The 26628-nt window shown below is 28.3% G+C and overlaps 1 protein-coding gene and 1 long non-coding RNA gene across 2 annotated transcripts in view; one reads left to right on the forward strand and one right to left on the reverse strand.

Moving 5' to 3' along the window:
• Nucleotides 1-3589: 3589 nt before the first annotated feature.
• Nucleotides 3590-4833, reverse strand: LOC142219631 (uncharacterized). The gene is made up of 3 exons (XR_012717680.1): nucleotides 4366-4833; nucleotides 4227-4301; nucleotides 3590-4138 (listed from the first exon to the last, which is right to left on the reverse strand). It is a non-coding gene; the product is annotated as an uncharacterized LOC142219631 (long non-coding RNA).
• A 1107-nt stretch (nucleotides 4834-5940) lies between these two features.
• The window catches only part of qless (decaprenyl diphosphate synthase subunit 1 qless), a 163969-nt gene continuing 143281 nt past the window's right edge, over nucleotides 5941-26628 (forward strand). Inside the window, exon 1 of the mRNA XM_075289232.1 lies at nucleotides 5941-7527. Coding sequence (XP_075145347.1) covers nucleotides 7192-7527 — 336 coding nt within the window. The 5' untranslated portion in view covers nucleotides 5941-7191. The remainder of the gene's footprint in view (nucleotides 7528-26628) is intronic.

A 26628-nucleotide genomic window follows, 5' to 3' on the forward strand; every position in this document is an offset into this window, starting at 1 on the left:
CCGCACGCCTGCACTCTTCTAACAGATGGTCCATGTTGACAATATTCATTGGAAATATCAGCTGAGCCAGTCCATCCTTCAGATTGTCTTTGACAATCTTAACCAATTCATTCTCTGGGATGGATACTCTCATCTGATTATTCAGTGTCAAAATATCCTGAAGAAAATTATCCGCACTTTCATTAAAATGTTGCCTCCTCTCCATGATCCTGCGTTGTATTTCGAAATCGCTCTCGAATCTCTGGAATTTTCGTCTGAAATAATATCTTAGGTTATCCCAGTCGCAATTCGGATTTTGTCTTCGAAAATTCCAGAACCACTCGAAAGCGTTTCCAGATAGCAACCGGTGAAAACCTTTCATAAGGACTGGCCATGGGCAATCAGTATCAGCCCTGATAGTTTCCACACGAAACAAAAAATCTTCTACGCTAACAGATTTACTACTGCCGTCAAATTGTATGCCCCATTTATCAATATCGAGAGTATTTTGTGTCCTTGGGACAAAACCAAAGGCAGAAGATGAAATGACATTTTGTTGAGGCTGTGGTGGACAAATAGGTCCATTTGTTGGAAGTTGATAGTTCTGGTTATGGTTCGACTGACAGTGATTAGAAATAGGTGGTGGTGGATAACTAAATCTATCAGATGGAAATTGGTAGTTCTGGTTATTATCAGTTCGGAAATTGGTAGTAACGGGAGGTGGTGGCAAATTATGTTGCCGTTGTTGAAATGTATTAGTGTTCGACGGATTACGAATTTGTTGACCTTGCCCTAGTCCCTGTTGTGGTGTCCTATTAACCCCGTGGTAACTAGCATTATGTGACCCCTGAGGAAAATTAGTCGGTGGCAAATTATGTTGTTGTTGAGGAGTATGCGTTATTGGTGCATTCGAAATCTGCTGATTTCGTCCTCGTACTTGTTGTGGTGGAACATTGTTCGTCGATATTGGATCTGCCTGATTCCTGTCCGATTCTGACAATGCTCGTTCAGACCTTATGGTCTCCCTTACTATTTCTGGTATTAATCTCATAAGACTTTCCTGCATTTCCCTCATCGAACCTGCCTGTGCAGCACCTACTGAGGCTGCAACATAATCCTGAATTGACAGTCCGTTTGAATTTTGTGGTGCTGATTGGGAATTTGTCATTTCACGATTTTGTGATTGAAAATTATTTCTAATTCCAATCGCCGTAAGGCTACTGAACGTGGGAGATGGAAACGTACTATCACTCCCTGTAGACGAAAAACTATTAGGACCCAATGTTAAGTTTTGATCAATATCTAATCCAGTGTTAGCATTTGCCAAAGTAGTGGCAGTTGTAGTAAACGTAGTGACAGTAGTGGTTGAAGTGGCTGTCGTTGCAGTCACAGTAGCAGTAGTTGTTGTATTTGTTGTAGTAGTTCTCGTCATGTTCGACATGGTATCACTGGCCGATTTTGATCTGAGCTTCATTCTGTATAACTCAAAATTCTCACTTTATATTGATAACGAAAGTAACGAAGTTTAACGTAAATTTCAAATTGAAAATTAAAAGAAAACGTTGTTTCACGTTAATCGAAAATACCGGTAAAAGTGGCCCAATAAGATTTTGTTTTAATTTTTTTGCTTAACCAACTATTTTCAACTTTTAGAATTCGCAGACGTTTTTGGTTTTTTTCTTTTTTTTAACAATTATTTCTTTTCATTTTTACTTTTTAATTAATTAAAAAAATCACACTTCAAAATTTTCTAAAAAAAAATTTTCTCTTTTCAGGTAATACAAGGATTATTCGGATTGAGGTGTTTTTGTAGCTGACTGATTGAGAAGTGGCGAAAAATATTCAACGAATTTGGAACCTGTTTCTACTTTTTACTTTTTTATAATTTTTAATTAAATAAGTTTTGATCAATTTCCAATATTTTAGTATATACGAAATTGTTTATATTATTCTCAAATTCATTTCATATGTCATTAAAATAAATCGTTCCATATTCCTACAATTTTTAGAAACTATAATCATATTACTTTTTGTAACTCTTTATTTTTTTTTTTTTTTTATAATAACGAATTGTTATCTGTTTTATAGTTTCTCTATAAAAACAATTTAAAGAATTTGGCTTCACAAATTACAAAACATATAAACATATATTGTTAACTACATTAACCATCAATCTATGTATAAAAATATAGTAGCAAATAATCAAAACAAAATTAATTATTTAATTATGACTTACTATATTAGTTATACATAGTCAAAAGTTAAATAGTTAGCCATGTATGAATATCTATCAATGTATGTCGCTACACTGGTATAACAAAAGACACTTGTTTCCCGGGACTTACAAACATATCTAGTATAGTCAAACATGGGAGAAAGTGGGTTTACGAAAACCATGCCAAATGGCAAAAATTTAAGACTCCACTTCCTTAAGGTAGACAGTAAATGGTTCGAATGCACTATACAGACTAATACCTTTTTATTTAGAATTCAAACGATATAGACTTGCACAGCGTAGCAGGTTAGAACCATACTACTGTCCCACGTTGCTGGGCGCCAAAATGTGATGGACAAGATTTGTGGTGATAACGGTGGCACTAAGAATTTAAGCTGCGGCTGTAGCTCGCCGGAAATGTGGGTTTCGATCCGTTATTATCCATCCATTTAAAAATAAGTGCCAGGTGTTGATAATAATTTCTCTTTTAATTTTTCTTAACGGTGAACAAGTAGAAATTCAAATATGAATTTTTTATTACAGAAAGACGGACAGACGGACATTCTTTAAATGTTTTTATACAATTCCGGAAATAAAAATGAATTTTTATTAATGATTTATCGAACCTGTTGGATGTGGTTCGTCAGGCTACCCCCCCTTAACATGACCCTTATATAGATCATCCTTGAGATCCTTTCAGCCCATTATTCATATAAAGAATCTCCCAAGAAATTGCGGCGACACTTCTCTTACAAACCAGCTACATCCTCAATCCTTTAATTAAAAACTCAGCACATTTTTAATTTCAAGAATCGATTCACATTTTAATGTATTGTTTCATTTTCATTATACTGGGCTTTGTTTTAAAAATTTTGTATAAATAAAATTGAAAATAACCTTACAACTAGATATTATTTACAAATGGAAATAAATAACAATATAAATACTAATAATGGAATGATAACAATAAAATCCAAATTTCACTCACTTTTAGGGAACATTTATTATACTTTTTATATCATTAATTTAATTTTGTACCAAAGAATAAAAAAAATGAATTTGGATGTTATTATTATTATTTGAATACAAAATTTATTTTTCTTTTTTTTATAGATTACAATTTTTCATATGAGCTTTTTCTTGTTTTCTTGTTTAAACTTTTATAAGTAATAATTTTTCAAATTAGTTTTATAATTGCATGCTTTTTACATAATTGTGTTTGTTTTCTTTCATAAAAATGATTTTTATCTGAATAATAATATTTCAAATATTTTTTTAATGATTTGCCTTTTTTAGCTTTTTGTACATAAATTAATAATATAAGCTTTCAAATTGATTTCAAAAATTTGCCTTTTTGATTTTAGTATTCATTTTATCAAATGAGATTTCAAAAACTTTTCTTTTTTTTTTTTTAAATTACTTTTTATAGTTTGCATTTTTATTAGTTATTCTTTCTTTTATTTTTTTTTAATGTAATTGAATCATTTGCGTTATTTAAAAATTCTGAAGTTTTACTGATTTTCCGTTTTCTTTGTTTTTTTTTCTTTTACGTTTTTACAAAATGGAGAAATTGAAAAAAAGTGCAGCCACGTGATTTTGGGGTTACGTAAGAAGGCTTGTGTAAAATTTACGTTGTATTTTACTTTTTGTGAAACTTTTACTTTCTTGTTTGTTGTTGTTCTTTAATATTTTTATAATTGTTTTAATTTTTGAGTGGTCGATTTCTACTGTATTTGCTCATATGTATATTGTTTATGCATGTTGGAATATTTCTACTCACTTAACATTGTTTCCGTGTAGTAGAGGTTATAAACCTCGGGATTTCTCGTGTCTCTAGGGATGATATGTCCCAAATTGTCATTAGCCAAATCACAGATGAATTTCCAATTGATGAGACCAGTACCTTCATAGGGTTTCCAAATCCCTAACGTCTTGACAGAAATCCTACAATCCCCAATATACCACATACAACAAATTAGATATGAAAAAAAATGTAACATTTGTGCTGGTGCACTTTGTTCATTTTTCTTACCCGAGGTGTATTTTACAAAATGAGCAATAGTTTCACAAATCCAATAAATTGATGTAGTACTGTCGCCAACAATATCTATATTCGAAACAAAGAACACTATAATCTCGTTCGGAGTATTTTATACTTTCTAAAACTTTACCGAAACAAGTATTATATTTCAAATTTGCAGGTTAGTTCACACTAACAACAATAACGTCAATTCAACTCCTATCTGGGAGTACCTTATTTGCACACACTGGCTTTGACTTCAACTTCACTAATGACAAGCGTGAGTTGCAATAAGTTGTGCTAAGCCTGTCTCACGACTTTGTGTAAGGTCAGTCTCCACAACTCTCTTTTTTCATCACAACTCTGCATTCGCTACTCCCCTTTCTATACAACCATGTATGATATGTGCGTTGCCCATTCTAACCAATAGATGGCACTCATGTGTACACAATGGTATTTTTAGACGTGATGTCTGGTAAGGTATAGGGTAATTCTACCGAAACCTTCCTCTCAAATCATGATGATGGCAACAGTTAATAAAGAGAAATGGCGAATCAGCCTTAATATCGACGTGTTGCGCACAGAGTATGAGACATGCCAGAAATTCCCCAGTAGGCAATGAAATATTTCATATATTTACAAGTTGTACAATAAATCATACGAATGGTAAAATTGTACGAAATGTATTTCATATGTTATATGGTGGCCGTCACACGGAGGCTTCCTACTCTAGATCATAGACCCGTAGACCTTATAATACATAGATGAGCCATGGGTGTCAAACTATGTTTGACAGTTCCGAAGATTAAGAATAAACGAAAAAAATAAGAACACGCTTACAATCTCTTTTGTTTTCCTTATTGTAGTTTGCTAATTTTACATAAAATTAGAACGTTTATGATGCAACAGAGGATTTATAAATAAATTAATATATTAAAAGTTCACATTTGAACAAAAAATTGTGACCATAACCGCGAAAATACGAAATTTAATTTTGAGCAGAATTGCTCTTTACGAACAACACCAAAGCAAATGCACGAAAATTAATATTTGGGACTGACTCTTTAAGAAAAAATCAAAACGAAATGTCAGAAAATTAATTTTTGGAACTGACACATTTTTTTGAAGAATCTATGTATTATAAGGTCTATGGTCTACATTTTCAAAAGAGCTGAATTTATAATGAAAATTCCTATGTTTTTGGAGTTTCAATCGAACGAAATCGTTCGTTTCAAAAATTAGAAGTTGGCTGTTTAAAATGAATGTGCAGTGGTCCTATAATGATTCTTTTGACCAATTTCTCATCTTCCAAGTAGTACTTAACAGGAGAATAGAATTTTTGTATGCGATTAGCGGTTTTATCGACAAGACAAGGCATTGAGAATCTGGCTATTAATGTGCTATTCTAAGTTGGAGTTATCGCGTACAAATTTGCATGTGAGTTTTCTCTAATAATATATGTTTACAAAGGGAAACTTTTAATTTCTAGTATTAATGCAAAGAAGAAACTAAATTTCCATAAAAATTTGCAAATTTTTGTTCTTCAGCACCCAAATTTTAACATTTTGTGCTCGTGTTTTCTAATTTTTTAGAAATTGAATAGCATTTCTCGTTAAAGTCAATTTCATAATATAAATAATGTGGCAACACTAATATTCAACTTGTTATTGTTTTCTTCAACACATGTGAAATGTCAATAGAAGATAATCATATGTTTTCTGTTACGTCAAAATCAGTTCATTGAAAAAAGTTCCTAAACTCACACTTCCAGCTAAACAATTGGAAATAAATAAAAAACGAGGCTAATTATTTGTTAACATAAACTTGTTATAAGATACAATAAGAAAAAGTAATATAGTGATATTCTAAAGAATCAATTATTTGTAGGCAAAACGCAGTTGACACTTATTGAATAACACTGCCAACAATAAGGTTACCGTACCCCGTGCTGCCCCTTATCTGTTCATACAGCAAAAATACACAGCAACAACATCACAATTTGAAGATCAGCATTGATTAGCCTCCACTAGGCTATTAATGGGTAATGTCTTACATGGCGGCAGAGTACAGCAGTTAAGGAAGTTCAACTTGTCCAATGCCCAAAAATAACTTTGCATCATAAGCCAAGTTCAAATTTACAGCAAATACTAAATTCACCATAGCACCATAGCTGTTGGCGGTGGGAGAGAGAATTGTGTGGACACTTGATCTCTCTCTCTCCCTTGATTGGCTCTACGTTTATTTTGAAGCTTTCGTGGCCAAGGCGCAGGCGCCTCTGTTACCAAACAAGTTTCAAGTTAAAACCAACAATCGAGCAGCAGCAACGATCGAATTGTTTAAACTAAGCTCAGAAGCACTTGCAGCTTAAAACAAAAAACACTTTGCTGAAGCTGTTGGAGCCAAACGCAACCAAATTTTCCTTAAGCCGTCCTCCGGTCATCGTCGTTGTTGTGTAACCGAAAAAAGAAATTAAATCAAAAAATTGAATTAAGTGGTCGCTAAACTTTTTCTCCTAAGTAAAAAGTCAATAAAACGTACCCAAATTGCAACAATTCTAGTGGTCGGTTAGAAATAAATTATCCAAAAATTCATTGTGTGTGCGTGGAATTGTAAATGTTGTGCGTAGCTTGAATATAAAACGTGACAAAACCAAAAATATCTATGCTTTCAACGGAAAATCCTAAAGAAGAGAAAGAAAAAAAGAAATTAACAGCCGTATACTTTGTAATACCAAAGGAAGTCCAATTACTAAATAGTGTGTCCAATTAGAGAAAACAAAGTGTCTTTCAAGGCCCAACACCAATCCATCGAACGTTTTAATTTTCTTTTGGAAATTTGAAAACGAACAAGCATCGATCGTCCAACTGATCAAGCACCAAATTACCACACCTTCCTCTTTTAAAATTGTATACCCCAATTTCGGTTGAATATCCTTACACCATTCATCAACAAGAACTTAAACAAGAAGATAAATAGCATGGCCTGTTTAAGCACTTCCGGTCGCCAAGGACTGTTTGTGGCAGTCGGTTCGCGTCGTTATAATAATCACAAATATCTGTGTCAACTTGTGTTGCAACCGCAATTGCAACAACATAATACCGCCCACACCTCCTCTGACAGCAGAGGATCGGGCAAAACGAATATGAAAACTGGTATTGTTGCCACAACTGCTTCAAGGTTGTTGAGCTGCAATGCAGCAAAGACTTCCGCTTCCTTGTCTAACGCACCATCGTCAACATTGGCTTTGCCATTTCAACAAGCTAAACGTTACTATCATGGAATAAATGGCGGGACTAATGTTTTTAATGTAATGGTAAGTGTTTTCATATGTCTTCTATGGAAAAGAAAAATAAGTAGGTGGTTATCAGTTTTGATAAATTATTTGTTTTTGTTTTGAAAGTCCAGAAATATTAAAAATAAAATTTGAAAATAATTCATTTGGTTTGCTTAAAAAAAAAAAATAATAACTTGATATTCTGTTTCTTTTTTTAAATAATGTCTTCAATATTAAAAGGCTCCCGCTAGCATCTTTAGCAAAGCTTGAGCTTTGCTTCAGTTTTAAAACTGAGTGGCAATCACACATGTTCCGAAATTCGAAATCGTAAATCGCAAAAATTTCGTTTGGCCACAATTTTTTAATCCTGAAACTTTTAAGCTGAAAATCTTAGTAACATTGTATTGGAGTTCGAGATTATCTCTCTTTTCTTTACAAGAAAAATAAATTCTTGCGATTTGCGATTACGAATATCGGAACATGGGGGAATATTTTGATACAATTTATAGTTTAGCTTCATGTTTTTTTTTGACTATTGAATCAGAGGCCCCACTAAAGGAGAGGGAACGTAAGATATTTCAAAATCCAATTTGGATCAAGTTTTTGGGATATAATAACTAATGGCTCCATATCCATCACACTAGGAATTTCCACTTATATATTTTTTGGGCAATCCATTTTTCTATTGTAATTGTAATTTTTATACGTGTCTCCCAAGGTATATGACAATATTTCGATCGAATTTATTTGCAATTTTTTTTTAACCATGTGGACTCCATAAGGCCCGTTTTTATATCAACCACTAAAGGATAAGAGAGTTAGGACACTTCAAATTCCTATTGGATCCTCTTTTTAGTATATAATAGTCAATGGCCCTATATCCTACCAGGAATTTCCACTAAAATATGAATTTTGAGCGACAAATCGCAAGGAAACAGAATTTAAATGAGAACTAAATTGTTTTGACACGATTTTGCCAATGATCGGGCTGTCGAAAACTTTGGAAAAATTGATATTGGCCAACGTTGAATTTCAATTCAATTTCCAATTTCCATTTATTTCGTAATATAAAGCCAATGAGGCCAAATACAAAAAATGTCGATTCAATTTTCGATTAAATTTTTCAAAAATTCGAAAGGCGTCTTTTTTATGCGTTATGCGAAATCAGTCCATGCATCGACCTGTGGGGTAGTTGACTCTGAAGTTTCATAGGTTCAAATTGGTATATTTGCAAAAACTATAAAACAAAGCTATTTTGATTATTTTCTTTAGAAGTTACCGAAAGTTCTTGCGTGACCGAATTCAATCGTAAATATTGCGATTTAGGGAATGTAATCACAGTTTCCACTATTGCCAAAAATAACCTACCAAAATGTGAAGAAAATTTTACCAAAAATCTGCCAAATTAAAAAATCTTAAAAAAAACTCTTAGAAAGAAGTATTATCTAATATATAAAATAAAGAAGTATTATCTAATATATAAAAATAAGTCGGATTTTCCTTCCTGACGCTTTAACACCAGAACGCAAGAACCTATTTCTATGATTTTGAAATGGCAAAAAAAAATTGAAGAAAAGTTTCAACGGAAAAGCGGGAAAATCTTTTTTTACATACAGCGCACTACAAAAACCCCATCCCCGACTTTTTCAAGATTGGGCCAAAGTTCTCTGATTTGGGTGAAATTTCCAAGGAAGATTAGGGGTGATGCCTAGACATTGACCCGCAACTTTATTTTTCGATATTTGGTCGCGAGGGTGGACCTCCCCTTTATACGATTTTTGTGTAAAGTACAGTAAAAAAAAAAAAAAATTCTCTGACATACAGAGAACACGTCGCGAGGTTATGAATTTATTATGGGGTACCTGATTTTTTAATATTTGGGCGGGAAGAGGGACCTCCCCCTTGACGGACTTTTTTTAAAGTACAGTGAAAAAACTATAATTTATATGAGGTATATGATTTTTTAATAGTTGGTCGGGGAAAAATAAAAGGACACAGGGAGAACTCATTTCTACTCAAGTAATACCGTGAAACAATAAAGCTTTTCCAATGTACTTGGATTTACAAAGGATGTTATATGTTATATTATTATAATGGATATATGATTTTGTGATATTCGGAAGGGAAGAGGGGCCCCCCTTGCCCTGCTGTTTAAAAATTGGACTTATAATTTGCTTAACAATTTTCAGGGACGTCTACACAATACACGCTACATCATTTTTCGATATTGGGAAAAAACTAAAATTCTCAAGTTTACTTGCAATTTACAAAGACCATAGGGGAAGGTTATGAAATCAATATGTTTACTTATTTTTTAGGTATTTGGACGAGAAACTTCTCCTTACCCCACCCAATGAAACTTGAAGGAAAGTTTACAGATTTTCTGGGAATTTGCAGAGAAAGTGTCGTCCATTTACAAAAAATAGAGCAAAATCTAAACTTCATGATTTTTCGATGTCTGGTTTGGGAAGGGGAATAGTGAAGTTGGGTAGTTTGTGAAATTAATATAGAATTTACGCTATCTGTTCGGGGAGGAACGAAGGAGGGGGGTTCCCTTTTGCACGATTTTTTGAAAATAGAAAGTAGAGAATTGTCGATAAATGGGAACTCGGTACATAATTTTACAGGCTTCTGCCAGACTTTTTTAAGTAAAAAAAAAACTTAAATTTACATGAAGTTGGCAGCCAACGTAGAGGGTACTTCATTTTCCGGTATATGTTTGGGAAAGGCATCTTCTACGTGTCCAACATTTTACCAAATGTTAATATGGTCAATTTTTAAGTACTTTTACTTTTGCCGATTTATTGGACGACAAACCACGCTTGAAACTCGCAGGAAATGTAGAGGATTGCCCAACGATTTTAATACAGAAAAATTAAAAAACAAAAAATATGTTGAAAGGGAACACCCTCTACCCGAGGTTTGTTAAGCCGTTCCGTTTTACATCTGCATAACGGCCCTATTTCCGTATATAAAGGAAAAACCAAGTAGTCCGATTTTTTTGAAATGTACGGGATACATGTGTGGAAAGCATGGAGTGGATTAATCAGTACTTCAGTGTTTGTGCCAGACTTCCCCTGACAATACTCTCTAAAAGTGTTGAAATCTTTTCGATTTTGTTTTCAGATCGAAGGATATGGTTGACTAAGCTGACGGAAATAAGTTTCGGGAGGCGCAGCGAAGCGGGCCGGGTTATGCTAGTATATTATACATAGGAGATATCATACTCCTATTAGCGAACATTTCTTGGCTGTATGAATATCCCTTTAATTGTATATGTGTCGCATGTTTTAACGATTTTAGCTTGCACCAACAAGGGAAAGTTACTACTTCTACCAAAAGGGAGAACTTGCTCAGAATTGTCTTTGGTTGAAGGACGTGACGTGGTTTGTGAACATTTTATTTCTATAAAAATTTGGTAAAAATTTTATTTCTATAAAAATTTTGTGAAAATTTTATTTCTATAAAATTTTTGTAAAGATTTTATTTCTATAAAATTTTTGTAAAAATTTTATTTCTATAAAATTTTTGCCAATTAAAAAGTTGATCGATCAAAAAGTTGATAATCAATTCGAAAACAAGTTAGGAAATTAGAAATTTTGATTTTATTCGATCTTTTTTTTTGTTCAATAGAAATTAATTATTCAAGCTTGAGATCATTTTTTTGTATGTATTGGTTTCTTTATTCTTCAATATTTCACAATTACATTGAAATGCTTCATCAGGAGTAGATCTACAATAAAAATGATTTGATAATTTTAATCATGACATGTAAATTATTTATCAAAAAATTGTTTTTTTAAATTACAAGTAATTATAGTGGTTACTATTGATTTTAGTTTACAAATTTTGTTCCTTAAATAATTCAATATTTTAACAAATGTATATCAACAAGTATCAGGAGAAAAGGAAATACAAAAAGAATTTCATTATATTCATTAACATTATCAAATCATTTTTATTGTAGATCTACTCCTGATGAAGCAATTCAATGTAATTCCGAAATATTGAAGAATAAAAAAACCAATACATACAAAAAACCGATCTCAATAATTATTTTCTATTGAAGTTAGAAAATTCTAAAATTGGGTGGCGTCGTCAATACTATACTCTTCTCCACTTTGTATATCTACATTTTCGATAACATCTGGGTGCGACATATAAGGATTATATTCCCATATACATATATTTAAATTGAAACCGATTCAGATGTAGATATAGGTCCCATATATATCTTTCGCCCGATTTAGACTCATATGACCATAGAGGCCAAAGCTTTACTCCGATTTATGTGATGCTATGCACAGGGAGTACAAAATAATGTTATAGCTATCCCTACCAAATTTGGTTAAAATCGATTCAGATTTAGATATAGCACCAATATATGTCTTTCGCCCGATATGGATTTAATTGGCCCTAGAGGCCAGAATTTTGCCTTTATTTCGTTCAAATTTTAAACAAAGACTACCATGGATGGTCAAGTATATTAAATTTCGTGAAATCGGTTCAGATTTAGATATAGCTCCCATATATATCTTTTGTCCGATTTAGATTCATATAACAACCGGATACCAAATTTTCATTTCGTTTTACTTGGAATTTTTCCCTCAGAGTAGAATTAAGATTTTTAGCTTTGTGTACCAAATTTTGTTCAAATTGGTATAGATTTGGACATAGCTCCCATATATATACGGCTGATTTGGGAAAATATGGTAGAAAAAGTTCATATTTTACAGCCATTTCAACGGTATTTTCTGCAATTCGTTTCATTTTTCCCAGAAGAAAGTTTTAACATTCTATCTGTTTTGAATTTTATCCAAATCGGTTCAGATTTAGATAAAGCGCCATATATTCTTCCGATTTAGGCAAACTTGGCACAACATCAGCCAAGATGGCCCCATACTTTCCACAGAAGATTTAGATAAGGTTCCGGCTGTGTAAATGTTGCTCGATGTGGCCAGATATTGTCACAAACCCGACAATTGATCACATATCTTGCTGAAATCTAGCCGATATCCTGCTAAGGAGCAAAAATAAAAATTCCTCAAATTGTCCTATATGGTCGAATAAATCATGAATGAACTAGTGTGCTATAAAATGGCTTTAGCTTTATGTTTCCCATTTTTATTTTTACTTAATTGTGTTTCGTTTCAGGGTGTTAGTCGATTTAAATTATTAAGTTTAGAGATTTTGTAAAAGTTTAAAAATGTTTCTCCAAATCTGTTCTGATTTAAATATTTGAATGTGAGAATTTAAACCTTTATATAGCTCCCACCTAATTTGAAGGAATTGAGATGGTATCAAAAAATTTGGTCTACATAGTGGTGAAGGGTATAATATAGTCGGCCCCGTTCGACCTTAGACTTTCCTTACTTGTTTTTTACGTACACTAGTTAAATTAACTAAAAAAGACGAAAAATTTTGCACCCATCTTAAACTTCGTATGGCACTAAAGACATTTTTGCAATTTTGAACTTAAATTTTTTCCCTCAAATTTTCTTTAATAAGTGAAAAATAATAATTTTGTCAAAAAAAAATGTTCTCGAAAATTTTTCACATATTTTTGTGGAATCGGCGTGACATCTGCGTTTGTAATACAGTTTAGTTAAAATTTTCTAAAATTTCCTACAATTAATGAAATTTTTCTAAAATTAACTACATTTTTTTTCCTGGTGAGTTCACAGTGTTCTCAATGTATGTAGACGATCTACCCAGGAAATGTTTCCAAATCAATTGGTTTTGTGGGATCATATTAATTTGCTTATTAGAAAACCACCAGCTGTGCATAGATGCTAACGAATAACAAAATTATGCTTATACTCCTACCTTCCGAAAATATTCAGATTTATGGATTATTAATTTTATTCTGATTAATGTCTTTTTGCTCTTGGTGTCAACCAGTCCGAGATTACCTGCTGCAATTCTTTGAACATTGAAAACTGCCACCACTATTTCGCAATATGGCAAAGTAAACATGAATATTTACATTAGATATTGCCTGATCAGCATTTGCACGCTATGCAGTCTATAGCATGAACATTTTTGTTTTCAAAATTTCATAGCTGTAAGTACCATGAGTATAGCAGTATTTACTCTGCATTTGTTTAATAATCGACGGTTAAAGTGAATGCTTGGGTTCCTCACAGTTAGATCGCAGTTCAATCAGCTGGCTGCTTAATTTACTACAGCTACTTTCAAGACGAGAAATCAAAAGTGTCAAATTGGGGCCAAGAAAACAAATCTTTAATACGATTGGATTTGGCTGGGAAAAATAGCTGTTAATATTTTGGCAAGGAAAGAAATAGAAACATGGCTAAGCAGGCAGGCAGCTAGCCTAAGTTTTGATATCCGCCTCTCCATGACCAGTAACGGCTACTATGTAAAACTCCAACCGTTTTTCTATGTTATGCTACTGTCGTGGTATTAGTAAATTGGCTAAACCTTGTTGTGCTTGCTGCTCATTGCCACTCGTTGCCAATTTGCAAATGAAAGTGAATTTTATACTACACACACACACACATACGTATATGGTTAGGTGATAATTGGCGAGATTTGTTTCATTCATTTCTTTGCGATAAAAACCAAAAATGTAATGTACCTGTTCACTTTTGTTGCCACTAAATGTAATCTATGCGAAATATTCAAGAATAATTTATATCCATGAGACTTTTGTACACATTATGGTAGTTTTTTTCTTTTTATTTCTCTTTTACTTCTGCAGGTTTTTTTTCTACATTTTACTTAGCCGTTATTGCTATGCCTTATGTAATTTTGTTTTTGTGTAGAGAAAGCGCTCAAACCGAAGCCATAGATCAGCTGACGATTTGTTTACATAGGTGTGAACTTCAATGAATGATCTTTGCTCTCATCCACTCGAACTCTCCACAATCTAATTATTAGTTAATATGAAGACAATGTTAGGTTCTATAGAATCATAAGCATAAATGCAAATTCTTGTTATACCAAAAATTGTAGATATTTTACAATTCGCTAGATTGTTCGAATTCTTGATGTTTTGGCAGACAAAACATTTTATTTCAATAGAAATAAAATTGTGAAAATATTTTCTATAGAAATAAAATTTTGCAACAATTTTCTATAGAAATAAAATTTTGCAACTATTTTCTATAGAAATAAAATTTTGACAAACATTTCTATGGAAATAAAATTTTGCAAAAAGTTTCTATAGAAATAAAATGTTGACAAAAGTTTCTATGGAAATAAAATTTTGCAAAAATTTTCTATGGAAATAAAATTTTGACAAAAATATTCTAAAGAAATAAAATTTTGACAAAATTTTTCTATACAAATTAAATTTTGTTGTTGTTTTTTATTGCAGCATAAAACCATACATTGACTAAACTACAAGTGTAGCTTAACCAACAGAGGAAAAGAATGTTTGTCAAATTTATTTGGGCAAAGCCCTATAGACTGCAAGATAGTTGGATGGACGCACGTTTCGGAATTACCACATTCCTCATCAGCATCCTCTACTTGCAGCAAAAATGATGATTTGACAGTGGCATAGGAAAAGAGATATGATTGTTTCGAATTTATTTCGGCATAAGCCGGCTATCAATGTAAAACCTTTTTTCGGAGGGTTCAAGTGTGGTTTTTGTTGGGTTTAATAAACTGCCTGAATTTATTCTGATAATTGGTTGATAGTTTTGCTGCAAGTAGAGGATGCTGATGAGGAATGTGGTAATTCCGAAACGTGCGTCCATCCAACCATCTTGCAGTCTATAGGGCTTTGCCCAAATAAATTTGACAAACATTCTTTTCCTCTGTTGGTTAAGCTACACTTGTAGTTTAGTCAATGTATGGTTTTAAGCTGCAATAAAAAACAACAACAAAGCTTAAAGAACAAAACCAACAATAACAAAACAAAAGAAATTAAATTTTGACAAAAAATTTCTATAGAAATAAAATTTTTACAAAATTTTCTAACGAAATTAAATTTTGACAAAATTATCTTTACAAATAAATCTTTGCAAAAATTTTGCATAGAAATAAAATTTTGTCAAAATTTTCTATAGAAATAAAATTTTGACAAAATTTTCTAAACAAAAATTTTCTATAGAAATAAAATATTGACAAAATTTTCCATAGAATTAGATTTTATTGTTGTTTGATAGTTGACCTTTAAATTGTTAATTATATTTGTTTAATTCGGCTTAAGATCATGTCATAAAAACAGATGTTGTTGTTTTGTTGAGTTGTTTTTTTTTATTCAAAAATATCCTCCAATATTTCGAAACATCTCCGATGTTCGTCTTCAGGGAAATTTCTTTAAACAAATAACAGAAAAACATTTTACACATTAATTAACAAAAATATATATCAAACTCGGAAAATACTGATTATTACATTTAGTTCTTTGGTTCTTTTACTTCTAAATGTAATAATCAGTATTTTCCGAGTTTGATATATATATTTGTTAATTAATGTGTAAAATGTTTTTCTGTTATTTGTTTAAAGAAATTTCCCTGAAGACGAACATATTTGAATAAATTTGACAAACAATTTTTTCCTCTGTTTTTTAAGCTACTCTTGTAGTTTAGTCAACGCAATGGTTCTTAAGCTGAGATCAAAACAACAAAAATGAAATAAAATTTTGCAAAAATTTTCTATAGAAATAAAATTTTGCAAAAATTTTCTATAGAAATAAAGTTTTGACAACATTGTCTATAGAAATAAAATTTTCTATAGAAATAAAATTTTGACAAAATTTTCGATAGAAATAAAATTTGACAACATTTTTTTTTTGTAACAAAATTTTCTATAGTAATAACATTTTGACAAAATTTTCTATAGAAATAAAATTTTGACAAAATTTTCTATAGAATAAAATTTTGACAACATTTTCTATAGGAATAAAATTTTGTCAAAATTTTCTATAGAAATAAAATGTTGACAAAATTTTCTATAGAAATAAAATTTGGAAAAATTTTCTACAGAAATAATAGTTTGACAAAATTTTCGATAGCAATAAAATTTGGTCAATATTTTCTATAGAAATAAAGTTTTGACAAAATTTTCTATAGAAATAAAATTTTGACAAAATTTTCTATAGAAATAAAATTTTGACAAAATTTTCTATAGAAATAAAATTTTGACAACATTTTCTATAGAAATAAAATTTTGACAAAATTTTCTATAGAAATAAAATGTTGACAAAATTTTCTATAGAAATAAAATTTGGAAAAATTTTCTACAGAAATAAAATTTTGACAAAATTTTCGATAGCAATAAAATTTGGTCAATATTTTCTATAGAAATAAAATTTTGACAAAATTTTCTACAGAAAAAAATTTTGACAAAATTTTCTATAGAAAAAAAAATTTACATAATTTTCTATAGAAATAGAATTTTGACAAAATTTTCGGTAGAAATAAAATTTTGACAAAATTTTCTATAGAAATAAAGTTTTGACAAAATTTTTTATAGAAAAAAAAAATTTACAAAATTTTCTATAGAAATAAAGTTTTGACAAAATGTTCTATAGAAATAAAGAATTGACAAAATTTTTTATAGAAATAAAATTTTGATAAAATTTTCTATAGAAATAAAATTTTGACAAAATTTTCTATAGAAATAAAATTTTGACAAAATTTTCTATAGAAATAATATTTTGAAAAGATTTTAAAATTTTCTAGAAATAAAATTTTGACAAAATTTTCTATAGAAATAAAATTTTGAAAAAAATTTTCTATAGAAATAAAATTTCCAAAAATTTTGTATAGAAATAAAATTTTGCCAAAATTTGTAATAGAAATAAATATTTGGCAAAATTTTCTATAGAAATTAAATTATGACAAAATTTTCTATCTTTTCCTCTGTTGGTTAAGCTACACTTGTAGTTTAGTCAATGTATGGTTTTAAGCTGCAATAAAAAAACAACAATGCTTAAAGAACAAAACCAACAATAACAAAACAAAACGAAAGGGAAATATAATTTTGATAAAATTTTGAATAGAAATAAAATTTTGACAAAATATTCTATAGACATAAAATTTTGACAACATTTTCTACAGAAATAAAATTTTGACAAAATTTTCAATAGAATTCAATTTTGATAAAATTTTTATTGAAATAAAATTTTGACAAAACTTTCTATAGAAATAAAATTTTGTCAACATTTTCTATAGAAATAAAATTTTTACAAAATTTTCTATCAAAATAAAATTTGACAAAATTTTCTATAGAAATAAAATTTTGACCAAGTTTTCTATAGAGATAAAATTTTGTAAAAATTTTCTATAGAAATAAAATTTAGACAAAATTTTCCAGACAACAATTTTATATAGAAATAAAATTTTACAAAATTTTCATAGAATTAAATTTTGATAAAATGTTTATAGAAATTAAATTTTGACAAAATTTTCTATCGAAATAAAATTTGACAAAATTTTGTATAGAAATAAAATTTTGCAAAAATTTTCTATAGAAATTAAGCTACTCTTGTAGTTTAGTCAACGCAATGGTTTTTAAGCTGAGATCAAAACAACAAATATGATTGAAGTACAAACAGACAACAACAAAACAAAACGAATGAAGTAAGCACGCTCGAAATAAACCCAGCCAACTGCACTCAAATCGATGATTTGAAATTGGCAAAGGAAAAGAGAAATGTTTGTACAGATTTATTTTGGCAAAAGCCTACTATCATAGACCTTTTTTCGGAAGGTTAGGTTAGGTTAGGTGGCAGCCCGATGTATCAGGCTCACTTAGACTATTCAGTCCATTGTGATACCACATTGGTGAACTTCTCTCTTATCACTGAGTGCTGCCCGATTCCATGTTCAAATGTGGTTCTCTTTGGGTTTGGTGAACTACCAGAATTTGTTCTGATAATTGGTTGATAGTTTTGCTGCAAGCAGAGGATGCTGATGAGGAATGTGGTCATTCCGAAACGTGCGTCCATACAACCATCTTGCAGTCTATAGGGCTTTGCCCAAATAAATTTGACAAACATTCTTTTCCTCTGTTGTTTAAGCTACTCTTATAGTTTAGTCAACGCAATGATTTTTAAGCTGAGATCAAAACAACAAAAATGAAATAAAATTTTGCAAAAATTTTCTATGGAAATAAAATTTTGACAAAAAATTTCTATAGAAATAAAATTTGGACAAAATGTTCTATAGAGATAAAATTTTGATAAAATGTTCTATAGAAATAAATTTTTGAGAAAAATTTTCTATAGAAATAAAATTTTGAAAAATTTTTATAGAAATAAAATTTGGACAAAATTTTCTATAGAAATAAAGTTTTGACAAATTTTTCTATAGAAATAAAATTTTGACAAAATTTTCAATAGAATTAAATTTTGATAAAATTTTCTATAGAAATAAAATTCTGAAAATATTTTCTATGGAAATAAAATTTTGATTAAATTTTCTATAGAAATAATATTCTGAAAACATTTTCTATGGAAATAAAATTTTTAAAATTTTTCTATTGAAATAAAATTATGACAAAATTTTCTATAGAAATGAAATTTTGACAGAATTTTCTATAAATCAATATCTTTACAAATTTTAATTCTAGTTTTAGATCATAATATCAAAGCCATCATAATATATAATATTGCATATACTTAAATAAACTTCTAAAATCGAAGAATAAAACATTTCTTTCACCAAAAAATATATTTTAATACTAACCATAAAAATGTGACCAAAAACTTCAAAATAAGAATTTTTTCAATTTGATAGATTTTTGGTAAAATTTCTTCAAGTTTTGGTAGATTATTATAAAATTTTGACAAAAGTTTCTATAGAAATAACATTTTGACAAAATTTTCTATAGAAATAAAATTTTGACAAAATTTTCTATAGAAATAAAAATTTGACAAAAAATTCTATAAAAATAAAATTTTGCAAAAAATTTCTATCGAAATAAAATTCTGCAAAAATTTTTTATAGACATAAAATTTTGCAAAAATTTTTCTATAGAGATAAAATTTTGATAAAATTTTGTATAGAAATAGAATTTTGATAGAAATAAAATGTTGACAAGATTTTCTATAGAAATAAACAAAATTTTCTATAGAAATAAACTTTTGACAAGGTTTCTATAGAAATAAAAGTTTGACAAAAAAGTCTATAGAAATAAAATTTTGGCAAAATTTTCTAAGGAAATAAAATTTTGACACAATTTTCTAAAGAAATAAAATTTTGACAAAATGTTCTAAAGAAATAAAATTTTGACAAAATTTTCTAAAGAAATAAAATTTGGACAAAATTTTCTATAGAAATAAAATTTTGACAAAATTTTCTATAGAAATATAATTTTGACAAAATTTTCTATAGAAAAATAATTTTGACAAAATTTTCTATAGAAGTAAAATTTTGATAAAATTTTCTATAAAAATAAAATTTTGAAAAAATTTTCTATAAAAATAAAATGTTGACAAAATTTTCTATTAGGATTTTGAAAATTTTGCATCTCTCGTTTAAAGTTTTCGGAATTAAAAACCATTTTTTATATTGAACTATATATTAAATTTTGTATTTTTAAGTTCTCATTTATTTGTATGTGAGTAGCTTTGTTACTGTATCGCAAAAAAGCGAATGAAAATTCGATAAAAGTGATTTGGGTCTTAATTTTATAGAGCCTAGATTTAAAGCTCAAACGTTTTTATTTTAAAGAAGTCACAATTTTGGCTCGGAATCAATTTTTTTGAGTGCGGACTGTATGAAATGCCAATGATGATAAGTGGTAGTATATATCACTATCCATGGGTATATCAAAATCGTTATGTGAAAAATAACATTGGTGGTTAGCTGGATGGACAGGACTGGAGTGGAGTGGATGGAAGGAAATCAATATGGAAGGTAAACCACCGAATGGCCGAAACAATTAAATATGAATGAAATAGAAATTTAACAACGACATCAATGTTGGCGTCATTGTTTTGTTATTTTTATTTATTTAAAGTCTGATTTGAATGGTCATTGTTGTGGTATTACAGACTGCGTTATTTTTCTCAATCTCTTTAAAATGGCTTTGGATATCTTTTTGTAAAGTAAAAAAAAGAAACATAAAACGGCGGCAGCTGACCCCACATAGTTGCCACTGAGAAAGTGATTTGATAGTGGATCTCCCCGTCTTTCGACCCCCAACCATAAATCTGCTTCTCCAGATTTCAGTTGAAAACTTATTAATGAATATATTTTTTAAGCAAAAAATATTTTTTGTTTTTAATTTCTGATTATTTATATTGGTGCAAATGGGCAAAAGTTAGCTAGCTGCCAAGCAATAGACATCGGCCCACCTTAGATTGAATATGGGCGGGAAGGGAATCGGACAGATAAGACGTGACTACTACGATCGTAGAGTCCACCATACCTATATCACATGGGCTTACCAGTGCGGATTTCTTCATTTGCCGTTTTAGCTTCGTTGTCTTTACTATAGCTGCTGCTGCCTCATTTGCTTCTGCGCACGGACGTGAGCTTTCTATTTGCGTTTATTTATTGTCTAGATGGTGATAGATGGATTCGTTTAATTTCGTCTATTATAATTCAACTTTAGATTCCCCGTGAAAATATGCGCGTGTGTGTTTTAAAAATTCCATGTTGAGAGACGGAAGAGAGCTCTCTTTTGAGGCTATATAGCCTAGTAACAATATTACCCATGATAATGATGATGATTATGACCATCGAAGACGATGATATTATGAATAAATAAATGGCAAAAATCAAAAAACAGCACGAAGCATAACAATTGACCATACAAAATATTTTCGATGTTAAGTGGTGTCAACTACAAAGTGTTTGGCTACTTGAGTCTTTTAATTTTTTTCTATGTCATGTCTGCTGAGGTTTCATAGTTACTTGTTTTTTGTTTTTTTTTTTGTTGAGAAAGTTATGACAGCAATTATATTAAGGGATTGTTTTTTGTATAGCGTTTTGGTTCGTTTTTTGTTTTTATTCGATAATGTTTTTGATTTGATTGACAAATGTCTTCATTTACCGATTTGTTTTTGGAGTGTTATTTTACAAAAATGTTCATAAAAAAGGTCTTGTTAATGAGTAATCAAATAATTTACACTTTTGAAAAATACCTAATATTTATTTTTGTTCAGTATAGTGAATGAGGAAGAGAGACAAACTAGAAAATAAAATTAATAATTCTCATAGTCTTTTTACGAAGTTTCATATCCTAAACAGAAATAATAAAAAAAATATTCCCCTCAAACTAAGAGGTACTCTTCATTAGAAATGAAATTTTGACAAAATCTCCTATAGAAATAAAATTTTGACAAAATTTTCTATAGAGATGACATTTTGACAAAATTTTTTATAGAAATAAAATTTTGACAAAATTTTCTATAGCGATAGAATTTTGACAAAATTTTCTTTAGAAATAAACGTTTGACAACATTTTCTATAGAAATAAAATTTTGACAAAATTTTCTATAGAAATAAAATTTTGGTAAAATTTTCTATAGAAATAAAATTTTGACAAAATTTTACATAGAAATAAAATTTTGACAAAATTTTCCATAGAAATAAAATTTTGACAAAATTTTTAATAAAATTTTCGTTTTGTTTTTTATTGTTGGTTCGTTCTTCAAGCATATTTGTTGTTTTGATCTCAGCTTAAAGCCATTTCGTTGGCTAAACTACAAGAGTAGCTTAAGCACCAGAGGAAATAATTTTTGACAAATTTTTTTCATTTTCATTTCTACATAAAAAATATTGACAAAATTTTGTATGGAATAAAATTTCGAGGAAAAATTAGGAAAATTTTTTCTATAGAAATAAAATTTTGAGAAAAATTTTCTATAAAAATAAAAATTTGACAAAAATTTCTATAAAAATAAAATTTTGATAAAACTTTCTATAGAAATAAAATTTTGACAAAATTTTCTATAGAATCAAAATATTGACAAAATTTTCTATAGAAATAAAATTTTAATAAAATTTTCTATAGTAATAAAATTTTGACAAAATTTTCTATAGAAATAAAATTTTTTCTATAAAAATAAAAATTTGACAAAATTTTCTATACAAATAAAATATTGTCAAAATTTTCTATAGCAATAAAATGTTGATAAATTTTTCTACAGAAATAAAGTTTTGGCAAAATGTTCTATAGAAATAAATATTTGACAAAATTTTCTAAAGAAATAAAGTTTTGACAAAAATTTCTATAGAAATAAAATTTTGACAAAATGTTCTATATAAATAAAATATTGGCAAAATTTTCCATAGAAATAAAATTTTGACAAAATGTTCTATATAAATAAAATATTGGCAAAATTTTCCATAGAAATAAAATTTTGACATAATTTTCCATGGAAATAAAATTTTGACAAAATTTTCCATAGAAATAAAATTTTGACAAAATTTTCTATAGAAATAAAATTTTCGTTTTGTTTTTTTTTTTTTATTGTTGGTTCGTTCTTCAAGCATATTTGTTGTTTTGATCTCAGCTTAAAGCCATTTCGTTGGCTAGACTACAAGAGTAGCTTAAGCACCAGAGGAAATAATTTTTGACAAATTTTTTTCATTTTCATTTCTACATAAAAAATATTGACAAAATTTTGTATGGAATAAAATTTCGAGGAAAAATTAGGAAAATTTTTTCTATAGAAATAAAATTTTGAGAAAAATTTTCTATAAAAATAAAAATTTGACAAAAATTTCTATAGAAATAAAATTTTGATAAAACTTTCTATAGAAATAAAATTTTGACAAAATTTTCTATAGAATCAAAATATTGACAAAATTTTCTATAGAAATAAAATTTTAATAAAATTTTCTATAGTAATAAAATTTTGACAAAATTTTCTATAGAAATAAAATTAGGAAAATTTTTTCTATAAAAATAAAAATTTGACAAAATTTTCTATAGAAATAAAATATTGTCAAAATTTTCTATAGCAATAAAATGTTGATAAATTTTTCTACAGAAATAAAGTTTTGGCAAAATGTTCTATAGAAATAAATATTTGACAAAATTTTCTAAAGAAATAAATATATATATAGCTAACCAACAGAGGAAATAATGTTTGTCAATTTTTTTTGGGAAAAGCCCTATAGAGTGCAAGATGGTTGGATGGACGCATGTTTCGGAATTACCACATTCCTCATCAGCATCCTCTACTTGCAGCAAAACTATCAACCAATTATCAGAATAAATTTGGGTAATTCACTAAACCCAAAGTGAACTACACTTGAACCTTCCGAAAAAAACGTTTATGATAGTCGGCTTATGCCTAAATAAGTCTTTGTACCAACTATAGAAATAAAATTTTGACAACATTTTCTATAGAAATAAAATTTTGGCAAAATTTTCCATAGAAATAAAATTATTTTTCTATAAAAATAAAAATTTGACAAAATTTTCTATAGAAATAAAATTTTGAGAAAATTTTCTATAGAAATAAAATTTTGAGAAAATTTTCTATAGAAATAAAATTTTGAGAAAATTTTCTATAGAAATAAAATTTTGAGAAAATTTTCTATAGAAATAAAATTTTGAGAACATTTTCTATAAAAATAAAAATTTGACAAAAAATTCTATAGAAATAAAATTTTGATAAAACTTTCTATAGAAATAAATTTTGAGAAAATTTTCTATAGAAACAAAATATTGACAATATTTTCTATAGAAATACAATTTTGTCAACATTTTCTATAGTAATAAAATTTTGACTAAATTTTCTATAGAAATAAAATTAGGACAAATTTTTCTATAAAAATAAAAATTTGACAAAATTTTCTATAGAAATAAAATTTTGAGAAAATTTTCTATAGAAATAAAATTTTGACAAAATTTTCTATAGAAATAAAGTTTTGACAAAATGTTCTATAGAATTAAAATTTTGACAAAATTTTCTATAGAAATAAAGTTTTGACAAAAATTTCTATAGAAACACAATATTGCCAATTTTTTCTATAGAAATAAAATTTTTACAAAATTTTCTATAGTAATAAAATTTTGACAAAATTTTCTATAGAAATAAAATTAGGACAAACATTTCTAACGAAATAAAATTTCTATAGAAATAAAATTTTGAGAAAATTTTCTATAGAAATAAAGTCTTGACAAAATTTTCTATAGAAATAAAATTTTGACAAAATTTTCTATAGAAATAATATTTTGACAAAATTGTCTATACAAATAAAATTTTGACAAAATTGTCTATAGAAATAAAATGTTGACAAAATCTTTATAGAAATAAAATTTTGAGAAAATTTTCTATAGAAATAAAATTTTGACAAAATTTTCTACAGAAATAAAATTTTGACAAATTTTTCTATAGAAATAAAAATTTGACAAAATTTTCTATAAAAATAAAAATTTGACAAAATTTTCTATAAAAATAAAAATTTGACAAAATTTTCTATAGAAATAAAATATTGCCAAAATTTCTACATAAACAAAATATTGAGAAAATTTTCTATAGAAATAAAATTTTGACATTTTCTATAAAAACAAGACATTGACAAAATTTTCTATAGAAATAAAATTTTGACAAAATTTCTACATAAACAAAATATTGACAAAATTTTCTATAGAAATAAAATTTTGACAAACTTTTCTATAGAAATAAAATTTTGACAAAATTTTCTATAGAATTAAAATTTTGAGAAATTTTTCTATAGAAATAAAATTTTGACAAAATTTTCTATAGAAATAAAATTTTGACAAAATTTTTGATAGAAATAACTTTTTCTATAAAAACAAGACATTGACAAAATTTTCTATAGAAATAAAATTTTGACAAAATTTCTACATAAACGAAATATTGACAAAATTTTCTATAGAAATAAAATTTTGACAAACTTTTCTATAGAAATAAAATTTTGACAAAATTTTCTATAGAATTAAAATTTTGAGAAATTTTTCAATAGAAATAAAATTTTGACAAAATTTTGACAATCTAAAGAAATAAAATTTTGACAAAATTTTCTATAGAAATAAAATTTTTACAAAATTTTCTATAGAAATAAAATTTTTACAAAAGTTTTCTATAGAAATAAAAGTAGGACAAATTTTTCTAACGAAATAAAATTTCGAGAAAATTTTCTAAAAAAATAAAAATTTGACAAAATTTTCTATAGAATTAAAAATTTGACAAAATTTTCCATTGAAATAAAATTTTCTATAGAAATAAAATTTTGACAAAAAATTCTATAGAAATAAAATTTTGATAAAATTTTTTATAGAAATAAAATGTTGATAAAATTTTCTATAGAAATAAAATTTTTAAAAATTTTTCTATAGAAATTACCCCAAAAACTTATTGACCCATCATTTAAATGCTGAGATTTCATTCTTTTACAATTTAAATCATTACGTTAATTTTGAAATAAAATTAAAAATAAATACAAATACATATAAGTATTACTTTTAAAAGTTGGTTAAATAAAAATTATATTTATCTAGCCTCTTACATCGCTATCACTTTAAAAGAGTATAACATTAAATGCATATTGATCTGGATATTGTTTGATTTTAGTTTTTGTTGTTTCCTCCCCATTAAAATTTCACTTTTTTTCTTTCTAAAAAGAAAAATCTGAGACTGCTGGATATGTTGTTAAAGCTTCATTTTGACCTTTTTTGGGGCTTTTGAAATTTATTGAATGGGATGACTTGATGGACTTCAATGAATTGAAACGATCGTTTGATAGCTTTGAATAGAGCGCATGCACAACATGCATCAGTGAGAGGTTAGATTTCCATACAAAAAACATAAAAAGTTAAACGCCATATGAATTCGTCTCATTTTTTGTTCAAGTTATCAGCGATGCTGTCCGCATCTGTGTTACAGCCATCATCACATCTCAGCGGGATGAACAATGTCAGTCATCATGTCGGCCAGCCAGTTAGCCATTTAACATATCATGACGCCTGATCTTTAGCCGTATTGACTGGCTAAATAACCCCTCCTTGTTGGCTGGATCACATAGCTCTATAAAAAAATGCCCATTGTGCCTGTGTTGATGTAAGCATCTATCTGGCAGGCGGTTGGTCGGTCGCTCGCTCGGTCCGTCACTTGTTGTCTATCTATAATAGGAATTTTGTACGCATTAACACTTTGTTGTGAATTGGATTAAAAAACCACAGCAAAACGCTTTTACGCAATATATTCTTCACAATGCCAAATGCCACAAGATATTG

This window comes from Haematobia irritans, chromosome 1 (genome assembly GCF_050003625.1).
Source record: "Haematobia irritans isolate KBUSLIRL chromosome 1, ASM5000362v1, whole genome shotgun sequence".
Lineage (NCBI taxonomy): Eukaryota > Metazoa > Arthropoda > Insecta > Diptera > Muscidae > Haematobia > Haematobia irritans.